This window comes from Zalophus californianus, chromosome 1 (genome assembly GCF_009762305.2).
Source record: "Zalophus californianus isolate mZalCal1 chromosome 1, mZalCal1.pri.v2, whole genome shotgun sequence".
Classification (NCBI taxonomy): Eukaryota; Metazoa; Chordata; class Mammalia; order Carnivora; family Otariidae; genus Zalophus; species Zalophus californianus.
In genome coordinates this window covers 8,422,603-8,435,996 of record NC_045595.1, presented here as the reverse complement: position 1 = coordinate 8,435,996, position 13,394 = coordinate 8,422,603, and the positions used below count along the sequence as shown (strand labels likewise).

The following is a 13,394-nucleotide window of genomic DNA, read 5'->3' as shown; positions in this document are numbered from 1 at the left end:
AGCTGGGGGCATCCGAGAGCCACGGGGCCTGCCCCGCCCCTGCACGGCCCGGTCGCCCCGCCCTGCCCCGCGGGCCCCAACGCCTGGCCACTGCCCGCTGCCCGTTGGCCCTTCCGCCTCACTCAGCCGCGCCGAGGAGCGGGACGGGCACGGGCCATGGATCGGACAGCGGGCAAGGAGCTCGCCCTGGTAAGGGGACCAGGGGTCCCGGACCCCACATCCCTAGCGACCCTGAGGTCCAAAAACCCCAGGTCCCCGCCTTCCGGACCCTATCTCCGCGCAAACCGGACCCTTCCTACCGGCCCAGGAGTCCCAACCTTGGGCCTCCTGGCCCCTGCTCCCAATGAAGTGGCTGATACCTCTTAGGGATGGGGGGCGTCTCTGAGCTCATCTACGGGAGGGGACAGAGACAGACTCCGTGAGCCTGGACCCTGGGACGTCCCCAAATGCCACTCCATCCTCTCAGGACCAGGGAGGAGTGTGCCCGCGGCGCCGAGGGGACTGCCCTAGCCCGGGACCCCGCCCCGAGTCTCGCTGAGTCTGACCGGGAAGGGGGGATGGTGCTAGAAGGCCCGGCTTGAGTCCGTGCGGGAGCGGGCGGCCGATGTCCCGGGGCCCGTCCCCTCGCGGCGCCCTGAGCGGGTCTCCGCGTCCAGGCGCCGCTGCAAGACTGGGGCGAGGAGACGGAGGACGGAGCCGTGTACAGCGTCTCCCTGCGTCGGCAGCTCAGTCAGCGCTTGAGCCCTGGGGCAGGGCCCGGGGGCAGCCAGGTGAGGCCGGGGTTGGAGGGTGGAGCGGGGCGGGAGGCGACCAGGTGAAGGCGGGGCCGAGGGGAGGGGCCTGGAGGTAGAGGCGAGGGCAAAACCGAGGGGCGGAGCTGAGGCCCGAGGGAAGGGCAGGGCTTACAAGCACCCAGGTAAGCGTCGAAAAGCGCCTGGGGGCGGCCAGGTGAATTGGGGGGGGGGGGTCGATGAATGGGCTGCCCGCGGGCCGCCCGGTTCCGCAGCGGGACCCGGGGACTAAACTGGACTGCTGGGCACAGGTCGGCCAGGTTTAGTGGGGCGGAGCTGGAGGGGAGTGGTTGTCTTTTAGAAGCCGCCGGGTGAGAGCGGCCTGGGGTGGAGGGCTGGGAGCAGCCTGGGACCGGGAGCGGCTAGTGAAGCGTGGCTGGGGAGCTGGGAGCAGCCTGGGAGGGCCGAGTGAGCGAGGGCACGGGGCGGGGCCCGGGGGGGCGACGGTGTCCAGGGCGGATTGCGAGGGTCATTTGGGTATGGAGCATAATCTTGAATCCAGGAGGCGGGGTTCAGAGAAATGGGCAAGATCAGATGCAAGAGCGGTACTTAGCGATGGGCGTGATTGGAAAAGGGGTGCTCTGGGGGCCGCTCCTGGTGTCTCTTTGCCGCCCCCTTGCCCGGCAGGCCCCCAGCCCCGCTGCGGATGCCTTCCTCCATTACCGCACGAGCAAGGTGCGGGCGCTGAGGGCGGCGAGGCTGGAGCAGCTGGTGCGGGAATTGGTGTCTGGAGACCACGAGCAGGACCCGGGCTTCGTGCCTGCCTTCCTGGCCACCCACAGGGCCTTTGTGTCCACCGCCCGTGTGCTGGGCCTTCTCCTGCCACCACCACCACCGCCCCTGCCTCCAGGGTCAGTACCGACGGGAAATCTCCGTGTTCCCACCCCCAGACTCTCACCTGGGTGCTCGATCAGGCATTCCCTTGCCCCTAAGCAACCCCCTAGCCACCCTCTTCATCTGATGGCGGAGTTGCTTTTCCCAGGATAGAGATCAGGAAGACAGAGGGAGAAGGTCTGCGTGTCAACAAGAATTTAAGGTTGGTCTCCCATAGGTGAGGGTGGGGGTCCTAGAGGTCCAAGGTCACGTCCGCGGTGTAAGGGCTCCCAAGGTCCAGAGCTCGGGGCTGGTCTCTGAGCCGCCCCCCCCCCACTCTGGCCAGGGCTGTGGTGTCCGTGCTGAGCTCCTGGCTGCGGGATCACCCTCAGGATTTCCGGGATCCCCCTGCCCACTCGGACCTAGGCAGCGTCCGCACCTTTCTGGGCTGGGCGGCCCCAGCAGGGCCTGAGGCCCAGGAAGCAGAGAAGCTGCTGGGAGATTTCCTGGAGGAGGCTGAGCGAAAGCAGGAAGAGGAGCCGCCTGAGGCATGGGCAGGTGAGGGGCAGGGGGCCTGGAGCAGGCCTTTCCCTGCCTGATCTGTCCTCCAGGGGCCTTCTCCCCTCACAGAGTGACAGATCTTGGGCACGGTTCTTAACCCCGTCTGAGCCTTAGTTTCCCTACCGGTATAATGGGGGTATTGACCCTTTGTCTAACATAATTTGTCTCACACTCCCCCCTACACCTCCATCCTACCTACAAAAATACTCTGCCATTGGGTCAGGATGCCCTATGTTTCTAGCTACAACTCATTCCATTGCTACTTACCTTAGGAGCCACAGAGACCTGGGTTCCAATCCCAGTTCTGCCATTTGCTGACTGTGTGACCTTGGATAAGTCACTTCCCTCTCTGAGCCTCTGTTTCCTTATCTGTGAATTGGGGGTGATAATAGTATTTCCCTCATTGACCTCTTTATTCATTCAACAAATAGCTACTGGCTCTTGGCATATAACTGGACAGGAGCTCCCAGTTCCCTAGGGAAGACAACAGTAAACCAGTAAATAAGAAAACAATGAGGGCTTGGCGAATAGTATTATTTTCATCATTGTTGTTATCACTGATTCTTACTTATTCGAATCTACCACTTAAAGTGAAAAGACATAAGAACCCATACTGATATTTTCCTGTAAAGTATCAGCAAACTATCTGGTCCTTTATAGAGTTTGCCAACCTCTGTTGTAGAGAGCTTTTGGGGAGAGGGAAAAATATCTACGTACTTCATTCAGGTCTTTGTTCAACTTGTCCCTTTCTCTGATCTCCAAACAAATATATCCTCCCACTCTGCATCCTTGCCTGCCTTATTTTTCTGCCTAGCACTTATTGGCCTTGTCCCTGGCTCTGTCCCCAGAGGCAGGAACAACCAAGATTTGTTGATTGAATAATTGCATCCTGCTTATAAGGTATCATCTTTCACCCATCCGTGTTTGACCTGATCCCGATCTCAAAAGCATCTAAGTCCCTAATCCCTGGCCTTTAATCCTCAGATTAAAGTGGCCACATTCCTCTCTGCTTTACAAAGTAGCAGCCACTTCTTTCTCCCTGGTGACAAAAATCTCAGTTATTTATATATATTTTATCCCTCTGTCTTCCCCCTTGGTTTTTAATGTTCTTTCTTCCTCTGCAGGCAGAGGATTCCACCAGCTGATTCCAAGTCACTAGAGCCACGCAGTCCCATGGCGTAGCTGCTATAGCTGCATTATTGAAATTGAACTTAAAATAAACATTTCAGTCCCTTGGTCACACTAGCCACGTTTCTAGTGCTCAGTAGCCACACTGGACGGCACGGGTAGAAAATATTTCCACCATTGTAGAAAATTCTGTCGAAAGTACCACCCTAGGATATGAGTTCTTGAGGTCAGAGGAGTACATGAACATTCACTGGACACCTACTGTGTGCCCTGCTCTGGAATATACTTTTATTTTAACATCTTTATTTTGGGATTACTTTTTACTATGAAAAATTGCAGACATACAGAAAAGTAGAGAGAATAAAGAATATTCAGACACCCATTGCTCATTTTCAACAATTATGAATTTGACACAATTTTTTTTCAGGATGATTTGAAGACAAATCCCCAACTTACGTCACTTCACACGTAAATACTTTGCTACCCACCTTAATTAACAACTTTTTTTTTAGATTTCTCTTTTAACAGAACCTCGTGTGCACAACCATTTCCAAAAAATCAGCAATAATTACTTAATATAAAAAATTACCCAGTCCTGGAGTGCCTGGGTGGCTCAGTGAGTTAAGCGTCCAACTCTTCTTTGATTTTGGCTCAGGTCATGATCTCTGGGTCATGAGATCGAGCCCCGAGTCAGGCTCTGCACGCTGGGTGTGGAGCCTACTTAAGATTCTCTCTCTCTCCCTCTCCCTCTGCCCCTCTCCACCCTGCTCTCTCTCAAAAGAAGAAAAACAAAAACAAAAAAACCCAAAACCCAATCCAAATTCAAATCCCCCCATTGTCCCTAAATTGTCTTTTTTTTACAGTTGTTTCTTCGAAATCCAAACATCTATTCAAGACACTTGGTCTTTCATTTCTTAGGTCTCTTTTATTCTATCACAGTCTCCCTTTGTCTTTTGTTTAATGTCATTAAGGGGAAAAAAAAATGGATCATTTGTCCCGAGGAGTGTCTCGCCTTCTCCATTTACCTGTTTGCTGTCTCATGATGACATGTTTCATGTTGGTGAACAACACTCGTAATTTCCAAACAAAACAGAGTCCAGACTTTGGCAGTTCTTGCATTCCTGGAGCCAAACTAATGAGTGTTTATGAGCAAGATAGTTGGGTTCTAGGTGCAGATTATGGTAAACAGGTTTTTCAAGGACACAAGTGTCTTGGAGGGACGCTTGGAGGCCGAGCGAGGCACAAATTCACTGTGCAGGTCGGCCCCCTTGTGGCAGATTTCAACTTCAAAATGTCCCCTAGGGGGCGCCACCATAGAATCCCACTACGGAAAAAATCATTCCTATTATTGAGTACTTTATAACTGCCTAGTATGTGTGATCTCTGATTTTTTTAAAAATCCAGATGAAGAAATCAAGGCACACAGTGGTCAAAGAGTTTGGTTTAGTTCACATAGCAAGCCCGGGGGACAAGTTTGGATTTGAACTTGGGACTGACAATAGCCTTCCCTTAACTACAAAGTTATACCACCTCTCACCACAACAATAGGGCAGACAGATCTTACTTTAATATAGGTTCAAAACCAAAAACACCTCATTTCTCCTCTAGCCTTTAAGCACCTGGTTTCAAATCCCTGCCCTGCCATTTCCTGAAGGTGTGACTTAGCGTAAATTGTTCCTGCCTTAGTTTCCCCATCCGTGGGAGGTGGATAATAGTACCTCCCTCACTGGGTTAGTGTGCTAAATCACCTAGGGTGGATTATCACCTTAGGTGCTAAATGAACATTACCATTGCTCTGACACCCTTAAAAATACCCGGGGAGGGGCGCCTGGGTGGCTCAGATGGTTAGGCGTCTGCTTTCAGCTCAGGTCATGATCCCAGGGTCCTGGGATCCGGTCCTGCATCGGGCTCCCTGCGCAGAGGGGAGTCTGCTTCTCCCTCTGCCTCTCTCTCTCTCTCTGTGTCTCTCATGAATAAATAAACAAAATCTTAAAAAAAGAAAATACCCGGGGAGGTTCGGTTTTGCAGATTAGGAAAGTGAGACTCAGAGACTCTAGGGAACCTGTCCAAGGTCACACAGCCAGTCCTGGATTCAAACTTGAGAGTTTTTACCCCCCCCATACTCCCTCAGGACCTCCTGGAGCTACCCAGACCCCCCGCCCAGACTCCCCGGAAGGCTGCTCAGAAGAGGAGGAAGGACTGGTGCGGGAAGGCCCTGAGCTCCTAGACTTCAGTGTAGATGAAGTGGCGGAACAGCTGACGCTGTTGGACGCGGTGAGCACCGGGGCGGGGCGCGGTTGTGGGGCCGATTCCGCCGAGCACAGTCCTACCCACCTCCCCACCCTCCCCACCTCCCTCCACCCAGGAGCTCTTTTCGCGCGTGCGGCCCTGCGAGTGCCTGGGCTCCGTGTGGTCACAGCGGGACCGTCCAGGGGCCACGAGCGCTGCCCCCACGGTGCGCGCCACCGTGACCCAGTTCAACATGGTGATCGGTTGCGTGCTGGGCTCCGTGCTGGGAGAGCAGGGCCTGGCCGCCCCACAGAGGGCGCAGCGGCTGGAGAAGTGGATCCGCGTCGCCCAGGTGCGCCTCCGCGGGGAAGGGGACGTGGGGGCGGGGCATGGCGGTGGGGACGAGGCCTGGTGAGAGGCAGGGGACAGGAGGCGGAAGGCAGAAGACAAGGGTCTGGGAATGAGGGGAGGACTGGGGTTAGGAGGTGCCCCTAAGAGAAAGCCTGGGAGGGGCCCAGGGCTGGGGGCGAGGCTGCAGAGGGACCCTGGGTGGGTCTAGGAATAAGAGTATGGGATGGGGGATGGGGGTAATGGGGAGGGTGGGTGGGAGGAGGAACCAATGCCCAGAGAAGGTGGCGGTGGTCCCGAGAGGGACTGGGTGGGGACGGGTCAAGAGCCTCAAGGCTGAAGAAGAGAAAGCAACGCGGGGGGGGGGGGGGGCCAGGAGAGTGGGGGAGTGGTAAGGGAGGAGGAGAAGGGGGTAGATACCCAGGAGCAGAGGTGACCCCCCCGCCCCCCCATGGCCCGGCCCAGCCCCCACCCTGGCCGATTCTGGATGGCACAGTAGACCAGGTTGATACCCAGGCTGAATCTGGTTCGGGGAGGAGAGATCTGGGTCCAGGAGGGATACTGTGGGCACGTCTAGGGCTCGGGTAGAAGTAAGGAGTGGGGACAAAGGAAGCCAAGGTGAGAGGTAGGGAACGGAGGGGCAGCTGGGGGAGGGGCTGGGGCTGCAGGTGGGGGAGGGTCCGGGTCCTGAGGGGCGAGACTGACTCCTGGGAGCTTGTCGGCCAGTCCGTAGGGGTCTGACCTGGGTCAGAAGTCTTGGATCAAAGATGAATCATAGCTGGGGGTCAGGCGTGGGGTGTCACCAGATTCACCCCCACCCCCACCCCCACCCCCCGCAGCGCTGCCGGGAACTGCGGAACTTTTCCTCGCTGCGCGCCATACTGTCCGCCCTGCAGTCTAACCCCATATACAGGCTCAAGCGCAGCTGGGGCGCCGTCAGCAGGTGAGGTTGGGGCGGGGGGAAGGGGGCTTGTCGCTGAGGTGGAACGTCCTCCCCAGCGCAGCTCTGACCTTCCCAGCCCCTGACCCCTGACCCCTCTCTTGACCCCCCCCCAGGGAACAGTTATCCACTTTCAGAAAACTTTCGCAGATTTTCTCCGATGAGAACAACCACCTCAGTAGTAGAGAGATTCTTTCCCAGGTAAAGATGGGTGTGGACCCCGAGGATCCCAGGCCCAAAAAGGGAAAAAGGGGACCTGGGGCCGGGCACCACTTGTCATTGTCAAAACATTCAGTGTCCTTTCGCTCCACCTCAGTGATGACCTTCCCCTTGTTTGTGGGCAGCACCCCTGTTTTACTGCCTCTGCTTGCCCTCATGATAGCTCACGCTCAGTGACTGCCTTATTTATTCATTCAACAAATACCGGAAGTTACACGGAAAAGGTCACTTGAGGCCAGAGTCACAGCAAAGAGTAAAGTGTAAAAAAAAAAAAAATTGCACTAGGACTCGACTTTGATAAGCAAAACTGAAAATTGTCTGCCAACAAGTTGGACTTATTGTAGGCAAGACTGAGATTCTAATTGTAATTAGCTGCTGGTTCTTAGGGTGAATCTAGAATAGATGGAATGTGAAGGCTGTTCCTTCGGTCCAGAACATTCTTCACGTTGACCTTCTGCAGGTTTTGCTCCGCTTGCCCCTTTATTGCCCTTACCTCTGCCTGCTACCCGTGGAGCTTGGTTGTTGCTGTCTCTCCCTCGCTAACGTCGGCTCTAGGAGGCCAGGATTTTTGTCTCTTGCTCACTGCTGTCTCCCCAGCACTCAGAACAGTGCCTGGCCCAGAATAGCTGCTCAGTAAATATCTGCGAACGAATTAATGTCTCAAGTAAGGATAAGAGGTCAAGGAAGAGGGAGCTCTGAATTCAGCACCTGCTGTGTGCCAGGAGACCCCACCATGAACCAGGTGGACAGGGTTCCTGCCCAGGGGGGAAATCAGGCAGTAAATAGGGAAACACACCGTGCGTTAATAACTGCCTAGCAATTATATAATTAATTACCAGACAGAGCGATGCTATGAAGACAAGGTGCAGGGCATTTCCAGGGGATGGATGACAGGCCTGTGCCTTGTTCAATATACCTTGGGTTTGGCCTTTACAACCCGCTGGTAGTTGCTGAAAGCAAAACAGGCGTATATGCTGGGTCTTGAGGCATCTTCCCCGAGGGAAGGGTCAGAGAGACTCCAGGACTGCTCACTTCTTCCCTCCCCCCAGGAGGAGGCCACCAAGGGCCCCCAAGAGGAGGACACCCTCCCAGGAAGCCTGCCCCCAGTGAGTGAGGTGGTTTGGGATGGGGGCCAAGCAGGATCCTCACAGAATGGGGTGGTACGTGATGGGGTCAGTGACAGCTGAAAGTGACTGAAGTTCTGGGGACCACAGAAACTGCCCCCGGGCCCTGTCCCCTACCTTGGCACCTTTCTCACGGACCTGGTTATGCTGGACACAGCCCTGCCGGACATGCTGGAGGTCTGACCCCTGGCCCTTGACTCCTGACCCCAGCACCACTTACCCTCAGCACAGTGGGCCTCCTGACATCCCACCCTTGACCCTGCCCGCACTGCCTACCCCAGCCCCCTTAGGGCAGTGGGGCTCCTGACATCTAGCCCCTGACCTTGACCCTCAGTCCTTGATTCTGGAGGCTCCAGTTCAGACAGAGTTTGCCCCCAGGGGGATCTCATCAACTTTGAGAAGAGGAGGAAGGTGAGTGACACTGGGGTGGGCATGGGGGCTGGGGGTGGGGCGGGGGCGGGTTCTGAGAGGCCGCCCCCTCAGGAGTGGGAGATCCTGGCCCACATCCAGCAGCTGCAGAAGCGATGTCGAAGCTACTGCTTGAGCCCCCGTGCACCTGTCCTGGCTGCCCTGCGCACCCAGCGCCAGCTCAGCGAGGAGCAGAGGTGACCCCCCCGCCCCCCCCATGGCCCGGCCCAGCCCCCACCCTGGCCGATTCTGGATGGCACACTAGACCCACTTACCCCATGTACGTCTCCAACTCCTCAGACACCCTCCAGGGCCCTGACCCCCATCCTATGACCTTGCATTTTCTGCAGCCCCAGTGAGGGCCCCAGTTCACCTCTGACCTCAAATTCTGACCCCGTCTGACTCTCCGACTTCAGCCTTTCATGTACGACCGGCCATTCCCCTCACCCGTGCCATCTGTTCTCCTCCCCCCGTCCTGACCCCGTCAGACCTGTGACCCCATTTGTAACCCCAGTCTGACCCTCTGAGCCTAATCGCTGTCCCCCCCCAGTTCTGAATAACCGACTCCAGCTTTGATGTGTGTCTGACCACCCAACGCCACTATCCCATTTGTTTCTTTTCATTCTGTTGAATCCTTTACCCCAATCCTTGACCCCAATGATTACTTGACCTTGAACTCTATCTATGACCAAATTTTACTCCTCAGTCCCTCTCTGCGAATCCCTGTGTGCCCTGCCGACCAAGCCATCCCATCTCATCCCTAATAAGACCCCGATGCCATAATAACCCCTCCATTTGCTACCCTGACCCTGACATTTGGTGCCCGCCTCCCGCCGCTCCCCCCACACACCCGCAGTGCAGCTCCCAACTGATCCTGCCTTTCGTCTCGTTCCTTGCCACTTCCTGGCCCCAACCCACCCCAATGTGCACCTTGGCTCCTCAGCTACCGAGTCTCCCGTGTCATTGAGCCACCCGCTGCTTCCTGCCCCAGCTCCCCACGCATCCGGCGGCGAATCAGCCTCACCAAGCGCCTCAGTGCGTGAGTCTTGGGGTGTGCCTGGGGAGTGAGGTGGGCAGAGACGGGAGGCTGCTCCTGGGCCTGGGTCTGGGCTCGTCCTCATGCCTTGTCTCTGTCTTTAGAAAGCTGTCCCGAGAGAGGGGCTCATCCCCTGGTGGGAGTCCTGGGGACCCCTCCTCCCCCACCTCCAGGTGAGCATCCCAGTGAGTGAAAGGACTGGAGACGGCAGGGTCAGAGGTCAGGGCAGCCACTCGACCTCAGGCTCTGCATCTCCCCCAGTCTGTCCCCAGGGTCCCCCCCATCTAGTCCTAGAACCAGAGACCCTCCTCCTGGCAGTGCCCCGGCCTCTCCAGGGTCCCAGGGCCCCAGCACCAAGGTACTAGGCCTTCCTGTGTGCATGTGGGACTGTGGGCGCCCGGGGCTGTGTGTGCGCATGCGCGCGTGCGTGCATGTGTGCGTGCGTGCATACATGGGGTTTCACAGCCAGGCATGTACATAAGAGACTGTACACATGCTTGGCTGAGCACTCTTGAGTATCTGTCCAGGAGGCCGTGTGCATCTCATGGCCCTACGTGAGGGACTGTCCCTCAGTCTGGCTTATGCACAGATCTGGATGAGTCAGCTCACCCACAGGGCACTCCAGGGTGTGATTATACTTTTGCAAGGATATGCATGTCCCCAGGAATTGGCATGCCTAAAGGCGACACATGGGCATAAATATCCACACTATCCATGGGACCCTGAATGGGGCTGTTCACGGACTTGTGGGTGTACAACAGTTACGAGCATATATGTGTACTTGCTGCTGTCTGTGCACACAGGATTTCTTGTGTGTAAAGACAGCTTTGTGCTATGTTTACGGTCATGTGTAAATTTGTTTTTGTCACAGGGCACGAAGGTCTGTATGTGGTGGGATTGCACAGATGTGGGCTTGTGAGCGCACCCTAATTGCCTGTCCCCAAGCTCCGCTTTTGCAGGGGGACATGTAACTCTCCCACCACTCAGCACCCCCCTCCACACTGCCTACAGCTGCCCTTGAGCCCAGACCTGCCGGGCTCCCGGCCCTTGACTTTGCCCCTGAGCAGCTCCCACATCTCCTTACCGGGGCAGCAGGGATCGGAGGCCCGAGTCATCCGCGTCAGCATTGACAATGACCACGGGAACCTGTATCGGAGCATCTTGGTGAGGGGCGGGAGCCGGGAACCTGCTGGGGCAGCCCTGCCCCCTGGGGCTTGGCGGTCACACCTCACCACCCACCTTCTTTTCCCAGCTCACTAGTCAGGACAAGGCCCCCAGCGTGGTGCAGCGAGCCCTGGAAAAGCACAATGTGGCTCAGCCCTGGGCCCGGGACTACCAGCTCTTCCAAGTCCTTCCTGGGGACAGGGGTGAGCAGGGACTGTGTGCAGCCTGGGCTGGGGGTTAGCTCGGAGGGCAGCAGACTGACTAGGGTCAAGGCTGGCCTAACAGGGCCAGGAGGTGGCTCTGACAGAGGAGGGGGAGGATGAAGCGGGGTGTGGGTAAGAGGCAGGAAAAATTTGTGCCTCGATTTTGCAGGGTCATGAGGTTGCCCTGGCTGTGTGAGTGAAAGGGGCAATATAGGTGTCTTAGGATTTATGGGGAAATGAAATTGTCCAGGGTCAAATGGGAGAGGGAGGAAAGGAGGTTGTCTTGGCTTAAATTTGTAGGATCATGAGGTCGTTCAGGCTCAGCCTGGTGGGGTAGGAATCTAAAGGGGGTCTGGGCTTGAATTTGTGAGGAGATGAGCTTGCCCCGCCTCAGCAGGGGGACTCCGAAGTTATCTGCACTTGGCATGGGAGAGGGCCACATGGTATTGAAATTCAGGGTGGGGAGCATGATGTCGTTCAAAACAGACACAAGTAGGAGGTCACCCAGTGCTGAAGAAGGAGAGGCAAGAGGGTGACATGCAAAAGGATATGACATGAGGTTGGTGGGACATTAGGAAGGAATATAGGAGGCTGTTTGGCTTCAGCTGTCAAGAGTGAGGGCCACAGATCGTATAGGCTGGACGTAGGAAGTCAGATGTTGTCCAAGTTCATGGTGGGAGCAGCATGAACTTGGCTCAGAACTGGCTGGGGGAAGGGTGGGTGAGCAGGAAGTCATTTGGGATGGGTGACCTGAGTTGGTCCCACCTTGCAGTGTGGGTTGTCTAGATTCCAGAGGGAAATAGCAGGAGGTTGCCCAGGCGCAAGGTGGGAGAGACATGAGGTTGTGCAGGCTTTGAGTGGGAAGTTGTCTGCGTTCCCAGTGAGAGGAGAATAAGGTTGGCTTAGTGCTGGCTGAAGGGACCCAAGGTTCTGCAGAACAGACAGGTGAATGGCAAAAGGTTACCTAGGTCTTTTGTGGGGAAAGTATGAGGTTGTGCAGGCCTTTGACCATCATGTCCGCCCTGGCCAGAGCTCCTGATGCCTGACAACGCCAATGTCTTCTATGCAATGAGTCCAGCCACCCCTGGAGACTTTGTGCTGAGGCGGAAGGAGAGAGCCCAGCACACAACCACGGTCTCCTCAACCTGAGGGGGCCCCCTTCTCCCTCTAGGTCACAAGCCCCAGGGCAGCTTGAGGCCTAGCTTCTGTCACCATGGAAGTGGGGAGAGGGTTCCTTTCCCAGAGAGGTCCCATTGTCCAGTAAAGCCCACTGTACTCTGTACCCCATGACCCCCCACCTCCAACTTTAGCGCATTGGACACCATCTCTCTGACCCTCCTGGCACCAGATCCTTATTCCAGAGCCATCAGCCCACAGGCGGCCGGGTGAAGAGCTTCATCCCATAAACATAGAAGGCTGGTAGGGTGCTGGGGGGCGGGGGGCAGACCCTTCCCCAGAGAAATCTTGTAACTGGCGGAAACACATCAGAACTGACAGAAGTGGATGAAAATAGTGACCAAAGTTATGAAACAGGTCTGTCTTGTCTGTTCTGAGCCTGGGTCTTACATCCTCTGTTACGATAGAAATTAAAAACCAAAACTAAAACCTGAAAAAAATCTAAGAGTCTTGCGAAAGCGTTCGGGTGAGACAGGACCAGATGCGGAGGGTCGAGGGACTGTCACACACATGGGGGTGGGGACTCCCCAGCATTTGGGGGCGTTATGCTTCTTTTCTGCCACGTATATGGGAGAGTGAAGAAATGAAAATCCATTGGGATCAGAGACAAATACCATCACCCATAAGTCAACAGGGTGTGGAGATGAAAGGAGAGGGGGGCACGGTCTCCCTGTACTGGGGTAGGGAGAGGAAACAGAGCAGGCAGAGACAAAGGGAGCCATAGGGCCACCTAGGACACAGTCATAACCAGCAACAACCACAATCAACGATAATGTGTTCACTGAGGAGGAACTTCTACTCTGTGCTGAACATCAACTAGGAGCTTTATAGCTCACTGTTTTTTTAATTTCTAAAAATTATTTAAAAGATTTTTATCTGTTTATTTGAGAGAGAGGGAGAGAGCACGAGCAGGAGGGAGGGGCAGGGGGAGAGGGAGAAGCAGACTACCCACTGAGCAGGGAGCCTGTCACGGGACTCGTTCCCAGGACTCTGGGATCATGACCCAAGCCAAAGGCAGATGCCTATCTGACTAAGCCATGCAGGTGCCCCTTTATATCTCACTGTTGATCAGGGGTCTTTGTGCTTCAAGTGTTCAAAAACCCAGTCCTGGGGTACCCGGGTGGCTCAGTCGTTCAGGGTCTGCCTTTGAATCAGGTCATGATCCCAGCGTGCTGGGATCGAGCCCTGCATCGGGCTCCCTGCTCAGCAGGAAGCCTGCTTCTCCTCTCCCACTCCCCCTGCTGTGTTCCCTCT

General features: G+C 55.9%; 1 protein-coding gene across 10 annotated transcripts; it reads left to right on the top strand.

Moving 5' to 3' along the window:
• Positions 1–100: 100 nt before the first annotated feature.
• Positions 101–12,568, top strand: RGL3 (ral guanine nucleotide dissociation stimulator like 3). 10 transcript variants are annotated; one of them, XM_027585223.2, is made up of 20 exons: positions 101–189; positions 657–770; positions 1,419–1,642; positions 1,774–1,827; positions 1,951–2,162; positions 5,425–5,567; positions 5,659–5,874; positions 6,767–6,813; positions 6,927–7,011; positions 8,079–8,135; positions 8,244–8,330; positions 8,532–8,564; positions 8,637–8,758; positions 9,505–9,600; positions 9,702–9,770; positions 9,859–9,955; positions 10,469–10,477; positions 10,609–10,761; positions 10,850–10,964; positions 11,995–12,568. In XM_027585223.2, exons 1-20 carry the CDS (start codon positions 157–159, stop codon positions 12,111–12,113), a joined length of 2,085 nt encoding a protein of 694 aa, XP_027441024.2. In that variant the 5' UTR covers positions 101–156; the 3' UTR covers positions 12,114–12,568. The 10 variants fall into 10 exon arrangements, with proteins under 10 accessions (XP_027441024.2, XP_027441021.2, XP_027441025.2 ...); XM_027585220.2 differs by having other exon boundaries at positions 6,710–6,813; XM_027585224.2 differs by lacking the exon at positions 8,244–8,330 and having other exon boundaries at positions 6,710–6,813.
• Positions 12,569–13,394: the final 826 nt, after the last annotated feature.

Bases quoted from the DNA above. Each gene is read 5' to 3' on its own strand.
- RGL3 (XM_027585220.2), top strand. From the start codon at position 157: ATGGATCGGACAGCGGGCAAGGAGCTCGCCCTG. The intron at 8,565-8,636 runs GTGAGTGACACT...CCGCCCCCTCAG, and splicing joins ACTTTGAGAAGAGGAGGAAG to GAGTGGGAGATCCTGGCCCA. The intron at 9,771-9,858 runs GTGAGCATCCCA...CATCTCCCCCAG, and splicing joins CCCTCCTCCCCCACCTCCAG to TCTGTCCCCAGGGTCCCCCC.